This window comes from Chaetodon trifascialis, chromosome 8 (assembly GCF_039877785.1).
Source record: "Chaetodon trifascialis isolate fChaTrf1 chromosome 8, fChaTrf1.hap1, whole genome shotgun sequence".
Taxonomy (NCBI): domain Eukaryota; kingdom Metazoa; phylum Chordata; class Actinopteri; order Chaetodontiformes; family Chaetodontidae; genus Chaetodon; species Chaetodon trifascialis.
The window spans coordinates 7,139,239-7,157,448 of NC_092063.1; the positions used below are offsets into that span (position 1 = coordinate 7,139,239).

At 42.6% G+C, this 18,210-nt stretch overlaps 1 protein-coding gene across 2 annotated transcripts in view; it reads right to left on the minus strand.

Moving 5' to 3' along the window:
• The window catches only part of LOC139335557 (metabotropic glutamate receptor 4-like), a 180,229-nt gene that overhangs the window by 48,856 nt on the left and 113,163 nt on the right, over nt 1-18,210 (minus strand). For both annotated transcript variants that reach the window (XM_070969208.1, XM_070969207.1), the window contains one exon: nt 11,729-11,945. In XM_070969208.1, the coding sequence (XP_070825309.1) occupies nt 11,729-11,945 (217 nt within the window). The remainder of the gene's footprint in view (nt 1-11,728; nt 11,946-18,210) is intronic.

An 18,210-nucleotide genomic window follows, 5' to 3' on the forward strand; every position in this document is an offset into this window, starting at 1 on the left:
ACAAAACATATATATATATATATATGTGTGTGTGTGTGTGTGTGTGTGTGTTTTGTATGTATATGTATATATATATGTATATGTATATATATAAATGAACAAATGCAAGTCCTTGAGCAAAGTCGATTCCCTTGCCACAGTCTGAATGTACAACACATAATATTCTGCCAGTGGGATTAAAAAAAAAGGACATTTTTACTAGTTTTGCACATGTAACGTTTCAAAAATGTTACAACTCAGCTAAAACATTGAATATCAGCCCTACATATGTAACTCTCACAATAACTTCAATCAGAATCAGACCATGGGTTGAATACACAGCTACATAAAAAAAAACAGCACAACTGTGTCTTCAAAACTAAACTTTGAGACATTGTTGCTGCGACCAGCAGCAGCACTTTTTATTGACTACCATGACATCACATTAGAAACTATTATTTCAACTCAGCGGTGTAAGCACAAATGATTTGTCTGCGTCGGCAGGAACTCCAGAAATCCCAACACTGTCCCATTTTTCAGCAGCTGTAAAGTTCTGAACTGTGGTAATGGCAATTTTTTTTTTGTACAATTGCAGCAGCCTGACCTGAGGATACACGCGGACACAGAAAATTTGATAATGCGTTTTATATTCTTGAGGAGAGAATGGTAACTGCACGTCATTGTCGACTGTTCGAGCAGTTTTGCTGGAGAGCATGCTGTCTATTCAGTTCCCAGATCCCGAATAAAAAAAGGTACATGACAACAGGTTCTGGGGCAACTATAAATTAGATTTCAAAATGACTGAATGACATTTTCCTTCTCAGTGCAAATGATTTATAAATCAAAGACAGGCCTCTAAGCACTGTGAAATGAGCTTTTCTGCGCTGTGGTAAAATGACTCACCTGACAACCATGGGACTTTCCTCTTACTGAGGAGAATCCACAGAGCAAAGCTCTTAAGATGAAAATGTTGTTAAACCTTAGCGAGGAGTTTAAAGTATGCTGCTTCCTCTCGTGAGGCGCAGCAAACATTAATGCTGCTGTCTAATCAAGCGTGGGTGCTGGTGAAGAGCTAGCTGTAGCAGGCCTTGAGGTGCACACTCCTGTGTTGTCAAAGAGCTGCTGAAATCTTCCCTGCAACTACATTTGATGGTAGAGTGTCAGGCTCAATGTGTTACCTTCAGTAGCTAGCATATATTTTTGACAGCAGATGAGTGGAATCATGGTTGACACCCTGAATTTTAAACCTGTTTTTTCATCCCCTGGCACATCATAATGGTTTCTTTATCAATGCTTCGGGTGTGATAAATGGCTTCTTGTCGTCGCTGGTATTCTTCATTGTAACCTGCTGATATGGCCAGCAGCAAGTTCTGTGTGGTCACAGATAAAGGGCTGGAGCAGAATAAATGGTCAGTGGTGTTTTTGTGTTATTGTGAATATGTTTACTACTTCAGTTTGTTGTGTGTGTGTGTGTGTGTGTGTGTGTGTGTGTGTGTGTGTGTGTGTGTGTGTGTGTGTGTGTGTGTGTGTGTGTGGCAGCGCATGGCTTTTGTCATTTTGGTGTGAATCGCTGTAAGTGGCAAAATGTTTTGTCCCTGTCCCATAGATAAAAACAGAATGTGAATATTTGCTAATCCGTTTTGACAACAGGTTCATTGGTAACAGGTGATAGTATCATGGTTGGGTATGAAAGGGGCATCCTGGAAAGGCTCAGCCGTTCACAAGCGAGGTTCACCACTTTGTGAACACATGATTGCATGAAGGATGACACTACATGAGCTCAGGAGCACTTTGTAAAGCCCTTGTCGGTTTGCAAATGATTGCATTAGGTGTGGAGATATTTTTAAAGTCTAAAAAGCAGTCTGGATACTTTGTTGTGTTCAATAGAGGAACAAGGACATTTCTAGGTGCTTGTGCAAGAGAGCTCAAACTGAAACCACCAATGCAAAGTGACATAACTGGAAGAAGACACGTGTTTGGATTGATCCACCTACACATTACAAATAACTAAATATTATTCTCAGAAGTTTTTCATGTAATTGTTTCAAGCAGCAGACATTCTGCCCGTTCTTGCTTCTTTCCAAAACGTGCTGCATCATCAGTCTGCAGCAAGGTTCACAGATGGCCCCTAAGCTACAGCACAATCCAGCAACCTGAAGGTTCATCCATTTTGTGATAAAGTGTCTTCACCTTTAATATTGCCTCTGGCAGGCCCCAGGACAGTCTCCTGCAGAGGCCAGAGCAGCCTTGCTGGGCGCACAACTTCTCCAAGATACAGTGCAGAATAATCCTCAGATGAATACTCCTATTTGTTAGATTGTTATTGTGCCAAAATGCTGGTCTTACAGCTTCTGGCCTCGAAGTGGACAAGGTTAAATATTTCCAGGATTGCACCTTCATTGTTTAACCACAGCAGGAAATATCTTATTATCACATTTTGAAGATTGCCTAACCTTTTCCTAATCACATGTCACTGATTTAAACTGCTCAAATGTCAGGCCAATATTTCATGCAAACACTGGATTCAATAGAATAACTGAGAAAGTTGATAAACCAGACCCACAAATTTGAGTGGAAAGTTTGGGATATTCTGTCATGCAGTGTTGTCTCTGTGACATGATGAGATAAAGCACATTATGCAAATAGAGATCTGTGGAGGAGTCTTGACAATCGCTCTCCCCTCTGCACACCTGCAGCTAAAACCCTTCATTGATTTTCAGACTGTGTGAGGAACCAAGTTCCAGGTGGTTGAAAGGATCATAAAGCAACGTTTGGAAATGTAGCAGTGACAGTTTGGAAGATATAAAAACATTTGTGAAATGCAGCAAACTGCTAATCAAACAAGGCTATGAACAATGGAAAATTGAAGGGTAATAAATGGGCAGAGAGTAACAAAGCAACTGAAGTGGAGGTCTAAAAAGAGGAATCAAAAGTTTAGTCTTTACTTGTTTTTTTATTTGTTAAAGCCATTAAATATGAACTGTGTTAGTGGTCTGAAAAAAAATGCTTCCTTTGCTTTATCAATAATATATAGCTGTTGAAATATGAACTTCTCTGCAGCTCATAGCAAATACACAGCAACTGTCCCACATAGCGCACCGCTCTGTCTGGCGTCTTGCTGCTGGATGGCCGTGCAGCCGCATGAATAATGTCAGCAGGTGAGCAGTACCAAAGACACAGGTGGCTGCACAAGGTAAATTCACCTAACATCTCTTTTAACCCTCAAAAGCCCCACACAGCATCCATCAGGACTCAATGAGGTCTGAAGCAGGAGGAGCAGCTGTCTGAGCCCTGACAGGGGTTTCCTGCGTCTGACATGTTGAGCCAAGGGGACATGAACCTTTGCCTTCCTTCCTTCCTCCCTCTCTTCTTTCCTTCCTCTTTTTCTCCCCATCCTCTCTCTCGAAGAAAGTATAAGTGGAACAACAAAGTACATCAGGCAGGAAATACTGTACAAACAAATTTGCATAATGCTAACACCTAATTTATCGAATTGTAGAGGTGTTCTGGTAATTCTGTTCATGGCGGCAGAATAAGGCCTGAAATGAATTAATTATAGAGCCTATGGTGCTTTATCAGCATTGTCATATCTTAATTATAGCTACAGAATCATCTCATGGGCTGCGTTTACATAAGTAATGTCCGTTTTGTATTGTCCACACAAAACATTTAAAAATATCACTGAAAACTCTCCTTCACCACATTTTTCATGAGGCGTTTCAAGTTAATGAGTATTCAAATCATTCCTCTTGACATTTCCCTCATGACAAAGGGTGCAGCACGCAACCCTCATTTCTAACATTTGCATAATCTCCCTGTCATCCCTGTGCTGCTGTGCGTTATCTTTGCCCTCCTCTTCCTCCTCCTCTGCTTCAACTGTCATTGAAGAGAAAAAATCTGATTAATTACGATTTGAAATGATCCGTCTAACTGTTCTTAGATGGCGATATTTAAGTGTCAGTATGCAGATTTGAAGAAATAACTGCAAGAAACCAAACTGAAAGCTGTTTCCGCAGAGGTTTCAGTTTATATCTCTGAGACAAATTCTCCCAATGCTTTCATTTTAAACAGTCTCACTACCAGACTCTGTAAAACCCACTAAATTTGATTATATTCCAGGATACACGAGGAAGGTGTGCACATCCACTGGAAAAAAAAACATCACACTACTTTAAACAAGGTGAGAATACAGTGACATGGAGTGCCAGCTTCCATTACTGCAGACGACTGTAGACTCTTTAATAAGGACACTGGAGGCATAGTAGCCTTTCAGTGACGAGAATAAACAGAGAGAAATCTACTGAGGGAGCAAAGACTTGTGCATCAAGGACAGTCTTGCATTTCAAGGGTGGCAACGGCAAGACATCATACTGAAAAACTGTTTTATCCCTCTTTTCTCATAATCATCCTCCATAACGACCCTCCAGCCTTAAACCTCAAGGGGAGGTCTGATAGATGTTGTTGTACAATAGGAATGGCCCAAACGAAAATGCAGCTTTTTAAAAGCGTCTCCAAGGTGGACCGTTTCAGAGCCAGTCCAGCCGCTCCAGATGAGCTGATGTCTGTCCCAATTGAAAGACCGTCCTGACGCTGACACTGTTCAGTGTGCCCAAATTCAGGGGCTGACACACTTTGAGGAGCAATGCAAGCCGGGTCTGTGTGTGAAGCTCGCATGGTCTGGCATTAAACATTTATGAGTCTCTTCTCTCTTATGCATCTTCGCTGCTGAGAAATCTTACTGGATCTGCTGTGTCCTCTTCCAGCGACTGTCCTCCTCCTCCTCCTCCTCCTCCTCCTCCTCCTCCTCCTCCTCTGACTATATCCTTTGTGCTTTGAGAATCTGCTGTGTTTTGGTGTGACTACACTCTTTCCTGCATGGCCTCCTTTTGTATACTGTGTGAAGCGTAGGTATTGTGTGAGGTATTTTTTGCCTGACATGTTATTAAAAAGAACTTTGCACACTTTTGAAATAATGCTCATTCATGCAGTGTGCATTCACCGTGGTTACAGGAAGACAAGCAGCCTAGTCAGACGCTGCTGTGACTCTTCAGCATCCCCAGTGGTGCGTCCCCGGGACTGTGACTTGTCGAGTGACGGTTGGTTGGTTTGTTTGTTGGTCGACCCTTTTTGTCCAAACTGAAATATCAAGGAACGAGTGGATACACTGTCATGAATTCATGGACATCACAGAATATAGCCTCCTAACTTTGGTGATACGCTGATGTCTCTCTAGCGCCACCATGAGGCTGATAGTTTGAATTTTAGTGAAGTGTCTTGACATTTGGTACAGCTGTTCATGGTCCCCAGAGGATGAACCCTAATGATTTTTGTGAGCCCCTTAAATTTCTTCTGGTGCCACCGTGAAGTTGGCTTTTGTAGTTTAGAGTGAAATAGCTGAGATTATCATGCACTCTGTGAACTTTCAGGATCCCCTGCCTCTAATAATTTGGTTTATCTGTCTAACAGTTTTTATTGACAATGAGCATTAGAGCCTCACAAAACCACTAGCAAGGCTGTACACTCTTCGGTGCAATAAAACCTACTCAGTCAAAAAAAAAAATACAACTTAAGCGAAGAGGCTACTTATTTTACAGTGTATCACTATATCACTTTATGGTTGAATTCATCTGTGACCCTAAGTTTAGTATGAGGTCAACTGATACGTTGCCTCAGAGACAGAACAAATCCATACATTTCCCAACACTCCTGTAAGAGATTTAACGAGCAGTAGCTCGCCAAAACTCCCGCCCCTTTGGGAGGCGGATGAAGATGGCAACACACAAAGTAAAAATTAAGCTATCATCTCCTCTGAGCAGATTGCACACCTCCCATGTGTTTAGAATAGTACCAAACACTACACCTCCCGCTGACAAAATATCCACAGGAGTCATGCTTTTTTATTCGGAGAGAAGAAGATAATTTCTTATCCAAGACAAATGTTGAGGTCAGTGAAATTCAAGAAAGTCGAATGCAGCGTTCAGAGAGAAATTCAGCTTAGCTGGAAAAAAAAAAAAATGGAGATGATGATTTAACTTCTGAATGACATATGTTGGTGCTAATGCATCACTGCGTTGTTATCCTCTGATTTGTCACCGCTGAAGAACAGATTTGTAAAAGAAGCTGTTAAGAGTTGGATTTAAGAGCCGTGGTTAAGGAAGTCTGGCTGCTGATGGATGTGAAATCACTCCTAAAATGAACGCTGCAGAGGAGCTTTTGTCAAAAACACTATGTGGATTATCGGAACTCTGTCAGGAACACATTGTCTTCATTTTGAGTCTGAGCATTCATGCTTACACGTTTTTACTGATAACTACACGTATGGTGCATTTAGAGGGAGCAAAACTGTCACTCCTGATTTTCAAAACGCTGTCATTTTAAGAAATCTTTTAACTCATTTTGACTGTTCAAAACTCCATGTACCGAACACGAGCTCCTCTAAGCAGAAACATGCCAGTCCCCTTCAATTTTCTTAATTGTCGGTCTCGCTCTTCTCAGCTTGAGCTCACGCTTGCTCTCGCTGAAACGCTAAAGGTTATTTGCAGCCTCCTCTGCCCCAGTGTCAAACTGTTTCCGCTCCACAGTACTGATACTCAGGTCCAGCCAGTCTGGTCAAATACTGTGTGACTTTCCAGTTTAATCCTATTTCCACTTGAAAGCCCAGTGAGCACAATGATGTTCGACTAATTTGCAGCAGTTCTTTGTGTCATCGGACATCTTTCACTACACTGCAACACCTGCACCACCACCCCCATCCTCAAAGCCACTCCTCCACACAAGAACATACTTTCCCAACATGTTTATTTATATAAAATTAAAATGAATCGGTCTATGAGTAGGAGTCTGTACTCTGCTGAATGTCAAATATTCATGATTTCACTCTATTCCCTTTTGCCAGGAAACAAATGAACATACAGTAAAACGAAATGGATTTTTGAATGGCTGGACTGATTTTGATATTTTGATTATTCTGTCTTTCTTTGTCACATTATACGTTTTTATGTTTCTCCTCCAGCTAGCATTAAACAGAAACATTAAACTGCAGGGCGCTGTGAAGAAGAGACCAAATTAAACATATCATCATGTCCATTTACGAGCTCGAGACTGGCTGTGGACTGTGCTGGAAACATAACTGATGTTACCACAGAAACACCAGCTGCAGTGTGCTGACGCCAGGACCTCACAGGCATACGGTCTGTGGGTCAACACTAATCTGGGAGGTATCTTTGTTCCCAGGGCCCTGTGATGCCCTGTGTTATTGTGTTTGGGTCAATCTCTGAGCCCTAACACTGAGCCTGGGGACGTAGGAACAGTGTCCTCAAGAACATATAAAGCACAGTCTCAGAGATAAAGCGCTTTTTCTGTAAGGAAATTATACTGATCCTCCGATTATTGTGCATATTTTTTCCAACGAGGATAAAACTGTTTTGATCACATTTGTGGAAAAAGCCTCTAAGCAGTGAGAACGGAGGGCTGACACTGTGCTGTCAACTTCGACGTTGAGCTGCTGTCTAACGAAGGTCGTGCTGTGCAGCCCACCAACATTATTTAAAACATGTTTTCCCATTTCAGCAAGCCCACATAGCGTTGGTTATCAGCCGTGATTTAAGACATCTGTCTCTTTGCAGCATTCATCGTGTGGAAAGTGGAAGTTAGCCAAGCTGTGTCGTGCTTACCGCCCTAAGCTGTCATTGAAAAGAGGATGTCTCGCTAGCATAATGGAAAATGACCAGATTGTGAAAACTCACATCAACAGGGAAGTGATGCCTCATGATTCGAAGCATGACACTTAGAGAGATTTGGAATAATGAGGAGAGTTCTCAAATTACAGATGTGCCTAAGACGTGGCGAACCACGTCAGTCCCCCAGTTGGTTACCTAGTCAAAACCAAAAATTGTGATTTTTTTTTTTTTTTTAACGTGTGATTCATTCAATAAAGCCGGGGAACCTTCATTGTTTTTATCACTCTTCAGCATACCCAAATCTGCCATTCAAAGCTAAAAATCAGCTTCCATCCACACAAAGCTGCACAGTGAAAATGGGGCCACAGAGACATCAGGTGGGTGAGGCTGCTGCTCAGTATGGCCTTTGGCTGGTTAATGAGATAGAACATTTGGCCAGTTCTGATCTGGCTGTTTTATTATGTGAGCAGACAACTGCAGAACCCATTTAGCAGCCAAATACCTGTGGCTTTGATTTTGACAGAGCTGCCTGCTTGTCCTCTGTGTCTCCCTCGTATAATCAATCAAAGCCTGAATTGGAGGAGAGCACGTGGGAATCAAACAATACTTCAGCATGCAGGAAAAAGCATTGTAAATGTTTTTTTTTTTTTTAAATCGCTCATAGTTGTCTGACTTAAAGAAGCTGGAGACGAGCTGACTTGACAGATACTTGTCTGAATTCCTGTTTACAATTGAAAGGCAGTGAAAAGAGTGCAGTGTTTGTCTCTAAACAATGATTTTGCCTGCGTGGTTGACAGGTTTTGGCTGACATGCTGTCTTTTATTGTGAGGCAGTTAAGTGACAGTGGAATTTCAGAGAGTTTGTCCAGAACATTAAAGGCTTTCCTCTGTTTTGCCCCTCGTTTCCTGAACAAATACAGTAGTACACGGCTTTGAGAAAGCACATCAGATGTCCTTAAAGACATGTGTTTGACCTTCTGCGTTGAGACATTCAAACTGGAAGCCTCCTGTCCTTGTAGTTTATCTTTGTCTTGATGCCTCTTTAGTCTTTCTAATTTCTAATTCATGCGTGACCTCAGGAAGCACGCTGAACTGTGAAATGGCATCCTGAATGAAATCCCTTAGAAAGGATCAGATCTCTGTAGCTGGAGACAGCAGGTGGAATAAGGAGAAGTATGCAGGGCTTTAAGCATTCATGACTCTTTCAGGGCTTGATTTAATGAAGGCTGTGCTGAGTGTGGATGGAAGTGAACTGGAGGCGCCTTTAGGGATTCTTCACCTGGCTCAGTGTGACATTTTGAGCATCAGATGGCAGCAGATCCAGAGACATCCATGTGCAGCAGGTGTGAACTGACTGCAGACTGCGGTGAGCTTTCATTGTCGATAAAAACGGGTTTTGTTAATCACCAGAATTAATTGTATACTTTCAACCATCCCAAGTATATTTTTGAACATCTTTCGTAGCTAATAAAAGGCTTATTTTGATGTTTTGTAACATTGCGGTCTTTTTCTGGAGCATTACAGCCACCAGTTGTTACAGCTCTCACAGATATGTATGAAACTGTAAGCTATTCCCATGAAGCAAACATTAAACCATTAAAAATCACACTCAGCTAAACATGTCAGACTTTTAAAAAAGTTAAACAGCAGATTTTAGGGAATTCATTTGAGAACCACTTTCCACCCACCCATTTAAAGGATTTCAACCTCTACATGACTGTAGAGGCCATTGCTACCATCGAATACCCAGAGCTTTTCTCCTCTTCATGTCTGCTCTTTTTATGGGAGTTTGGGAATTCTAAAGAACTGAAGCTCATACCAAACTCTTTAAATTCATATGCAGGGTTAAGCCTTAATTAGCATTAAACACCAGTATCGTTAAAATTAGGGGGAAAAAATGAAGAAAGAATGTTTTCAGAAAAAAAAAACTAAAAAAGCTCAAATCATACTGGAATTGTCATGTTGGGGTTTTGAATCCCCTTTGCGTGGACTGTTAGGCGAGTAGGCAGCCGAGCAGGGCAGACTGGAGGGCTCTGCAGGAGTAATCTGCTGCGCTTCTCCAGGACGAATGGTGATGGGCAGCAGCTTAGAGCTGGCAAGAAAGAAAGGGACGCTGTGGCACAGAGAGTACTGGACATGTCGGTCGTGATTACATCCTGCTTCAGAAAGGGTCAGGGGTCAGACTGAGCGTGTGCCTGCAGCTTCCTGTGCCAGAATGACTGTATTCCCAACACTGTACAATGCCAGCTCCTTATGTTGCTCCAGGCTAGCGCCTCAGCCTCACTTTCACACTGTCACTGTATGTCGATATCTGAAAATCAAATTCAGCTCCCTTCAATTGCATCTATTGTTTGCACTTGTGTTGCAGAGGCAAGAACTCCCTGGAGTGAGAGGTTGGAGTGTAGTGAAAAGTCAGATTTCAGTATTTAGGTTTCAGCAACCAACAGTCTCTGTTTTCTAAAGAATAAAGTTGTGGTAAACATTTAACACCTCTCCGGAACCCTGTCAAACGGTTAAAGGTCCCATATTATATATCTTTTCTAAGGTGCTGTATAGATCCTGTGAAAGTAGTAACCCTAACCCTACTTTCACAGATCATATTCAGAATCTGTGCCTTTAAACGAGCCGTCGGGACTTCTGTGAGGTTGAGATGTCACAGCTATACAGTCACCATCCTCGGCCATGCCCCCAGAACGGCCGTGCTTCCAAAAGCACCGTGGGAGGTGCCAGCTCAGGCCTCTGAGAGCTGACCAATCAGAGCAAACTGGGATTTTGGGAGGGGGTGCTTTAAAGAGGCAGGCAATAAAAGGGAGCGTTTCACATTCACAGTGAATAAAGGTGCTGCAGCAACGGATGGTATGAGAAACATAATGTGTGCTGTTGCACAGTAAAGCATGAAACATTGTCTAGTAGGCGCCCAAATTGAAAGTATGAACCTGAAAATGAGTATAATATTCTCAAAACTAATGCTATCTCCATATTTTTTTTAGATCCCATGTGTTTAAAACAGTATGATCTCTGTTAAATATGCATGTGATTGGTGTGCCCAGGTAGCTCACCTGGTAGTGTGGTCGAGTGAAAATTATATTTAGACCTACAATAATAATAACAACAACACAAAGAATGTGTAGGTAGAAAAACATAAGAATAGGAAAAATAATTCATTATTACAAATGTGTTCACTGACTTTTTATGTAAAATGATCTTATTTTGTGTGCCTTGATTCATTTGATAATAGTCGTAAAGTTTTAAAATTCTGTTAGCATATCAAAATTAATGAGACCCTTGAGTCTCGGTCGCACCAAGAAGTGCCAGCGTCAAACGTCTGTCAAGCTGTCTTCATGGTGCCTTAGCAGCAGAAGCTGTCTACCTCAGGACGAGCTCCTGGCATGCAGGGCTTCAGGACTGGACTCCTGTTTGAACAGTGTTATTGTCCTGACAAAGGTCAGCACTGATCAGACAGTGTGCCGTTGCTTGGCTCAGTCTTTCACATGTGAAGCTTCTGATTTCAGTGAATCCATTCAAATTAGTTGAATTCTGCTCAAAATTGCGCTGCTCTAAATGTTTGACTGACCAGGCGCATAGCCTGTACATGTTAGTATTTTATGTATATTCAGTTATGTGCCATTGTTATGGTGGTATGACTGTCTTCCAAGTAATCGAACTAATGCAGCATAGGCAGCAGTGTCTTTCAGTTTACTGGCTAGTTTCCACAACCTGCTGCAGCTTACATATTAAGTTCATCAAACGTAAGTGGAGGTTTACATTCCAACAAATGAGCTCAGGATCCTTTAGCAACAAACAAACCACGCTGCTGTCTAGATAACAACTCTCATGTTGAATCAAACGTGGCACTGAGCATAATGAAGTGGACCGCTCAGTCTCTAAATGAATAGATTTGTTTACTGAGTAAGTTTACTTAGTGGGTGTTATTTAAAAAAAATACATATTTGAGAGTCTGAATTACTTGTCCAATCACAGAGAAACGCTTTCAGTGGTTCATAAAATGAGATTCCCCTCAGTCTAAATAAACTCTGGGGTGCTTGTAGGAGTGTTTGGAGAAAGACTCACCGTCCTCTCGAGACTTTTGAATGAACGCATCAACGCCACTTTCTCCATAGTTTCCCTCAGACGCTACAGTGGAGACATAGTTCCAGCGCATGGCTTTGACGATGTCCACCATGGCCTGGGCCTGGTAGGTGTCGGGTGGCACCACCCGGGAGAAGAAGTCGTAGCGGGTGTTATCGCTCAGCTCCGGAGCCGTGGAGGCGTAGCTCACCTGAGGGATCTGTGAGAGAGGAGGGAGGGGAGAGCGAGAGGCGTGGTGAGACGCTGTGAATAATGTGCTTTGTGTAAATTAATTATCTGAGCTGCGGGAAGGTTTCTTGCAGTTTCATGTACAAAAACATGATTATAATATGACACCTTAACATCTGCTGAAATCTCAGCTGCACCCCGGTTGTTATTCATCCTCTACCTTTGCCACATTGATGCTGTAACCGCCCTGATGATCACAGGCTTAGCTACGAATGAGTTTCCACACCAGCAGCAGCACTAATCTGTCCACGAATTCACACTTGTCACTAACATAATGTGAGATTTTTTTGGTGTTGAAAAACATATGAGCAAGAGTTGATGATTGTGAAGTGATTATTGCTTAATGGGAAGGGCTGGAAATGGAATATAACCATATTGAGTTACTTGGAGTTTGAAGTTTGAACAAAAGTAGAACAAATAACGTTTAATTTGATAGGATGGGGGATAAGCCAGATAATTGCAAGATGGGTTACGCTCACCATTAACTAGTTGTAGTGCTTTATATTGAGTAATAAAGGGCCTATATGTTGCTATAATAAGCAGCTAGTGAATGATGATACCGTGCACCTTAATGTGAAGTCTTACTGTGGGGTGTAAGAACTGCAATAGATGGCGAATGCATTTTTCAGAGTTCTGCTTCTCTTCGCATGCTGCTGTTATAAAAGGTTTAGCTCCCTCTGTTCTTAGTTTCACAACAGAAGTCTTTCAGAAGCTGCCTCCAGCAGGAAACTCTTAGTTGGTATGTAATCTCAACTTTTGCTTGCTCAACTTGTTTCAGATTTATGGCTGTCATAGCTTCTGTGATCTTCCTATGGCTTCTGTGCCGCACAGTTAGGAAGCTAACTGACCAGATTTTATGACATTCAATAATGTGTTTCATGGTTTAACTTCAAATATGGACACACTTTTAATGCTGATGCAATTTTTTGTGCCGATTTCCCACGGTTGATAAATTCAGGCAGGAGACGGCAGAGTGGCAGCTGCTTTAAACCAGAATAGAATTTGACTGCGTATAAGTCAGTGGGTTAACATCTTTCAATGTGCGTGAACCAGCCTGGTATTAAAGCAGACTGCTTGTCCTTAAGCCACCCTAACCCTGCATTTAAGAAAGAAATCATGTTGACAGATAAAAGACCTAAAATGCTGATTGGGAGTATTGCTTAGTTTTAGCAGTTATAAGAAACTTTCCATCTCAAAAATGCTCAGTGACAGTTCTCTGACGACTCTGCAGTCATTGACCCAGGGATGTGTGGATCGGTGCCAACTGCCTCCAGATCAGTGCAGGGAATCTAAAGAGCTGGTGGTGGACTTCCACAGGTGCAGAAACTCTCCTCCTGTACCAGCGAACATCCAGGGAACGGACATTGACATGATGGAATCTACCTGGGCATTCACCTGAGTGATAAAACAGACTGGACCGACAATTCAAATGCACTGTATAAGGAAAGCCAGAGCAGAGTGTATCTGCGGAGGAGACTCAGGTCTTTCAGGGTGCAGGAGGAACTGTTGAGGACCTTTTCTGACTCTGTGGTAGCACCAGCCATTTTTTATGGAGCGGCCTGCTGGGGCAGTGGCATGCTGACCGGAGGAGATTTAACAGACTGATGAGGAAGGCCAGCTCTGTGCTGGCATGCCCCCTCAACCCGGTGGAGGTGGTGGAAGAAAGGAGGAGCGATATTAAGGAGAGATACCGCAGGTCCTTCCTTCCTGCTGCTGTCAGACCACAACACACATCCACACTGACAAAGTCACTCAAGTCATGTGCAACATCAGTGCATGCTAAGCTGGGCAATATCAATATTTCCTATGTGCACAGTCAAACCAGCTGGTTTTACTTACTATATCATTTACTTATTTATCATATCCTTTTTGCTGATGCTGCATTCTTTGCACTTCGCCTTTGCTGCGGTAATGCTGCAAATTTCCCCACTGCGGGATTAATATAAGCATTATTTTATGTTAGCCACTTCCAGTACCCCCCCCCCCCCCCGCCCCCATGCTATAAGTTATGTGTTTTTCTGAATTCTGTCAATGAAATTTGAATAACAGTGACACATTTTTTCCCCCACAAGATCAAAAGGAGAGGAAGATGCTTGACTTTGACTGTGCCTTTTCATCTGATGACTGACACGTGAATGAAGTGTTGCTCATCCTTTCCAAATACCATTTGTGATGGCACCTCAGCGTCGCTCTGGGGATTTTGACAAATGCTGTCAACTCTGAGCATCCCCGCGGAGATGGATGGGATGTGTGGATGGAGGGATAAGCTCTATATGACACTGAACACTGAAACCTGAACATTGTCTCACAGATTAGAAGATGTGTGACTTCATATATCTGCTTTTTATTCATCTGAATTTGAAAATATGAATGATATGTTTTGGAGGAAAAAAACGGTTATCTGTCTACCTAATTACAGCACTCACATCCAACAATGCTACATCAAAGCATACTTTACCCACCAGCAGCCCTATTTGACCAATATTTGCTCCACTAACTGTGGAGGTGGCATTTCTGTGCATTTCTCTCTCCCTCCCTTCACACAGCGGAGGCCTTTGATGGAGTCAGCTGTAGCACTGCACTGATCCCGCTACGACTGCGCTCCCTGCTTGTCGCTGTAGCCTGTGTTGGGAGCGCAGCTGTTCAATCTGTACCCATGACCTCAGAGCTCCTCATGTAACTCAACACTGACTTTCTTTTCGCCACAAGGATCCACTGCGTAAAGCCAGAGCAAGGGGCAGTGAGTGCACAACTTGTAATGAATGGATGTAAAAGATGTACTCATGTTACCATTATATTTGAGAGCTGTGCTTCAGTGGAGGTTTGGCTTTGTAGGTAATGACTTGTGATACGACAAACATGCCAGTCAAAAGCAGCCTTGTTAATGCGATTCCCTTTCAAAGAAGACGAAAGGCAGAAAAGGGAAATCTGTGTGTGCGCTAATGGGCCGTGTGCATGTTGCATGTCAGCTCCCTGGACTGACGCTTTCACGTGTCCCAGGCCGTCACCCTGTGCCATGTCCACACAGCATTTTTGCATTGCTTGCCTTGTTTTGAAGTAGAATTGCGAGTGCAAATTGCACTGCTTCATGAACTGTGAGCAGCGAATGAAATTGATGTTGGAGGCCGACACGCTTCATGCACGTGTTCCTCTGGGATGCACTTAGAGACACAGACCTTGACAGCGTCTCTGGCATGCGTTGAGCCTGCACCCTGCAGACTAGCAGCAGTCAGCTGACTTGTTGATTTAACACCTGGTGCTAACAGCAGGCTAGGGTTCACCTGACCCCCCAAGTTTGCTCACTTTATGCCTTGATAGTGGGCAGAACTTTTCTCCCTTCCATCTGCGTTTTCCTCTTGGAAGCAATAAAAGCGTGAATCTGCTTTACTTTTTTCTTTTCACACTGCTTTGACGTCACAAGGCGGGATCTGGCAGACTGAAATTAAAGTGTCATGCAAAGGTGTTTGGAAGGTGTTAGTGATGTCTCGTTTTAGATTATTTCAATGTTCTAGCGCATAGCAGCACGGTGAAAATTAGCCTTTAAGCCATTAGCACCTTCAATTCACTCCTCAATTTCTGTGTCAGAGGGATAGATGTGCCTATAATTGTTAATTTTGCAAAGTAAGGGCAGTACGTTCAGAATAAAATAGGTGATAACACATGTATAAAAATGTGTGTGGCTGATGAAGTAGTGTTGATGATATACCAGAAAACAATTAGGACTGGGCTTAGTAGCTGAAAATTTGATGGAAAAATGTGTTGCAATGTAATACTATATACAGTATCAAGTAAGTGTTTTCCCCTCTTTCTAAACCTCTCTCTCTGTTTTCTGGTTTTTAATTTTTCGGCATCATGTATCGTGGAACTGCTGTGACATGTCTAGCCCCGTGTCTGCCAAATAAGTGGGAGCTGCGGTGAAGCTACCCTGTGTTGTATTTTTCACCTGAGGGATTTTCACTGCTGTAACAATCACACAATTTCAGCATTCTGTCAAGAACCGGGACAGGCAGAGCTTATCATGTTTGTGTTGGCGAGATTTCTTGCTCACTGGACTACAACGATAGTCCTGAGCAGTGTGCTTCCTCTAATAGAACACAGTCACTTCTTAGAATTGACTCAAGAAATTAAATTCCTCAGCAAAGGCCTCCTCTGATCTCCCTCTAGAGAATCAAAAGAAAGAGGGATTGGGAGGAAAAATAAAGGCGTGACGGGTTGTGAAAAGGGAATGCGCCATATGCAAGCAAGGAGGGAGTATTTGATGATGTTTGAAACCTGCAGGATGGCTCAGTATACTCACAACCAGATATCTTAGGAGCTTGTTCAAAACGTCCTCATGGCTTCATTTTAGGGATGCTGTGCACACTTACCATCTGTTCAGGCTGAGGCTAAAGCAGCTGAGCTTCCTGGTCTCTCATGTGAGCTCTTTGTGACCCTAACAAATAGTATACAAATACATTGTCCCCCCCGCCACAGGTTTGTAGAACTGCTTTAATCTGAACCCTCTCACCCCAGAACTATCCATTTAATTGCTAATGGGCTTGGGAAATATGCTTAATTGCTGTGATGTGAGTCTCAAGCAGATTTTTGATGCAGATTTAATGTTCAAATCACTTGCTTTAAATAACTGTGCCTTTTTAAAAATTCAATGAGCTCATTTGGCACTGCATCAATGCAGGAGTAATGATGCTCATTAGAACTGTACAGAAATATTATACATGTGTACTGTGAAGCTGGGGGAAAAATCAAAAGCTTCCGTCAGGCTTTGGAGATGTTTCAGTAAATGCTTCCTGCAAATAACTTAGTATATATTTAATCCATGAAAACCAAAAGAAAAAGTTTTGCAGGAACTAAAGTCACGCGTAGGACTGACACTTACGCAGGACGGCTGTTACTGTGTGTGCCACGTTGATAATTCATATAAAATTATTATGAATACAACAATTGAGGCATAAAACCCAAGTGCGGTGATTGTGGTATGTGATGTTCTCAGCACATCAGATGAGGACGACGCATCACTAAACGCCTCCCCAGACCAGAGAGTTGTCCAATCATAGCTTAGCAACTCTAACTAGGCACAGCAGGCCTGTCAAGCTTTGCATTTCTCTGTATGTTCAAGAGGTGTGTGTGGCGCTGCATTGTGATTGATTCTTGTTTTTGCAAGACGTTGGAGGATCTTGTCTTAGTGCGTGCATGCGTGGGTGCGCATTTTTATACATTTCCAAAATCAAAAAAACATGGAAAGATTGATCGAACAGTGTGTTTGCCTGCCCTGACATAGGATGCATCATTAGCATGCTCAGTAAACATGCGAGTTGTAACTAAGAGTTATTTCCAAAGTGTCACTAACTAATCGCATTGTTGCAGGTTACATCAGAAAAAACCCATCCATGTCTCAGTACGCTCACTTTATTGGATATAAGCTCCTGTGGTATCAGAGTTTAGAGGAAACAGCTGCACTGTCCTGCTACTTGTTTAGGTTGAGAAAGTTCATACTGCATATACAGTATGTAGCCATAACATACATATTCAAGACCTTTTTAGGTTTAGAATAATTAACTGAAAACCTTCAAAATCACCAGGAGAAATCTCCTTCACAGCAGCCCATCGCTGAGGAAGCTGCTGTGTACTATCAGAGTGTCCTGCAAGGGATGGGACATCTTCTCCATCAGGGATGATTAGCCATCATCCTCCTTTCCCCATCACCTCCACTGGGTCGAGGGCGCGTCCCAGCACAGAGCTGTCGGCTGACAAAACCAGCAAATGAGAAGCTACAAATGAGAAGCTAACTTTTGTTTACTTCTGTGTGCAATTAAAGTCCCATTGTTTCAAACATCACTACAAATTTCAAGGTTAAACGTGCCACAGTGCAACATTAAGTAAGAGGGACGGGAGTTAGCCAACAGTCAGTTCCACCTTCCCCCCTTTCGCCTGTCGGGATCCGGAGGGAAACTCTAGAAGTAACCCCGATAATGGTGCTGTAGCTTCTAATTTACAGAACGGTTTTACACCTGGTTTTCAAGTTCAGTTAGAGGCAAATGGAAAACCGTGTTTCCTCTCACAGGAGCACCAGAGAGCCAAATGGCTGACACTCACCAGCACCTTCAGGCACACAGCGTAGACTTCACCATTCAATTAAGAAGCAGCTGAATATAATGCTGGATGTTGTCCAAGGTGAAGCCTCCAGCCAGTGAATCCCTGTAGTGTGGATTTAGTTAAACAATGCTCTTCCTGGCATA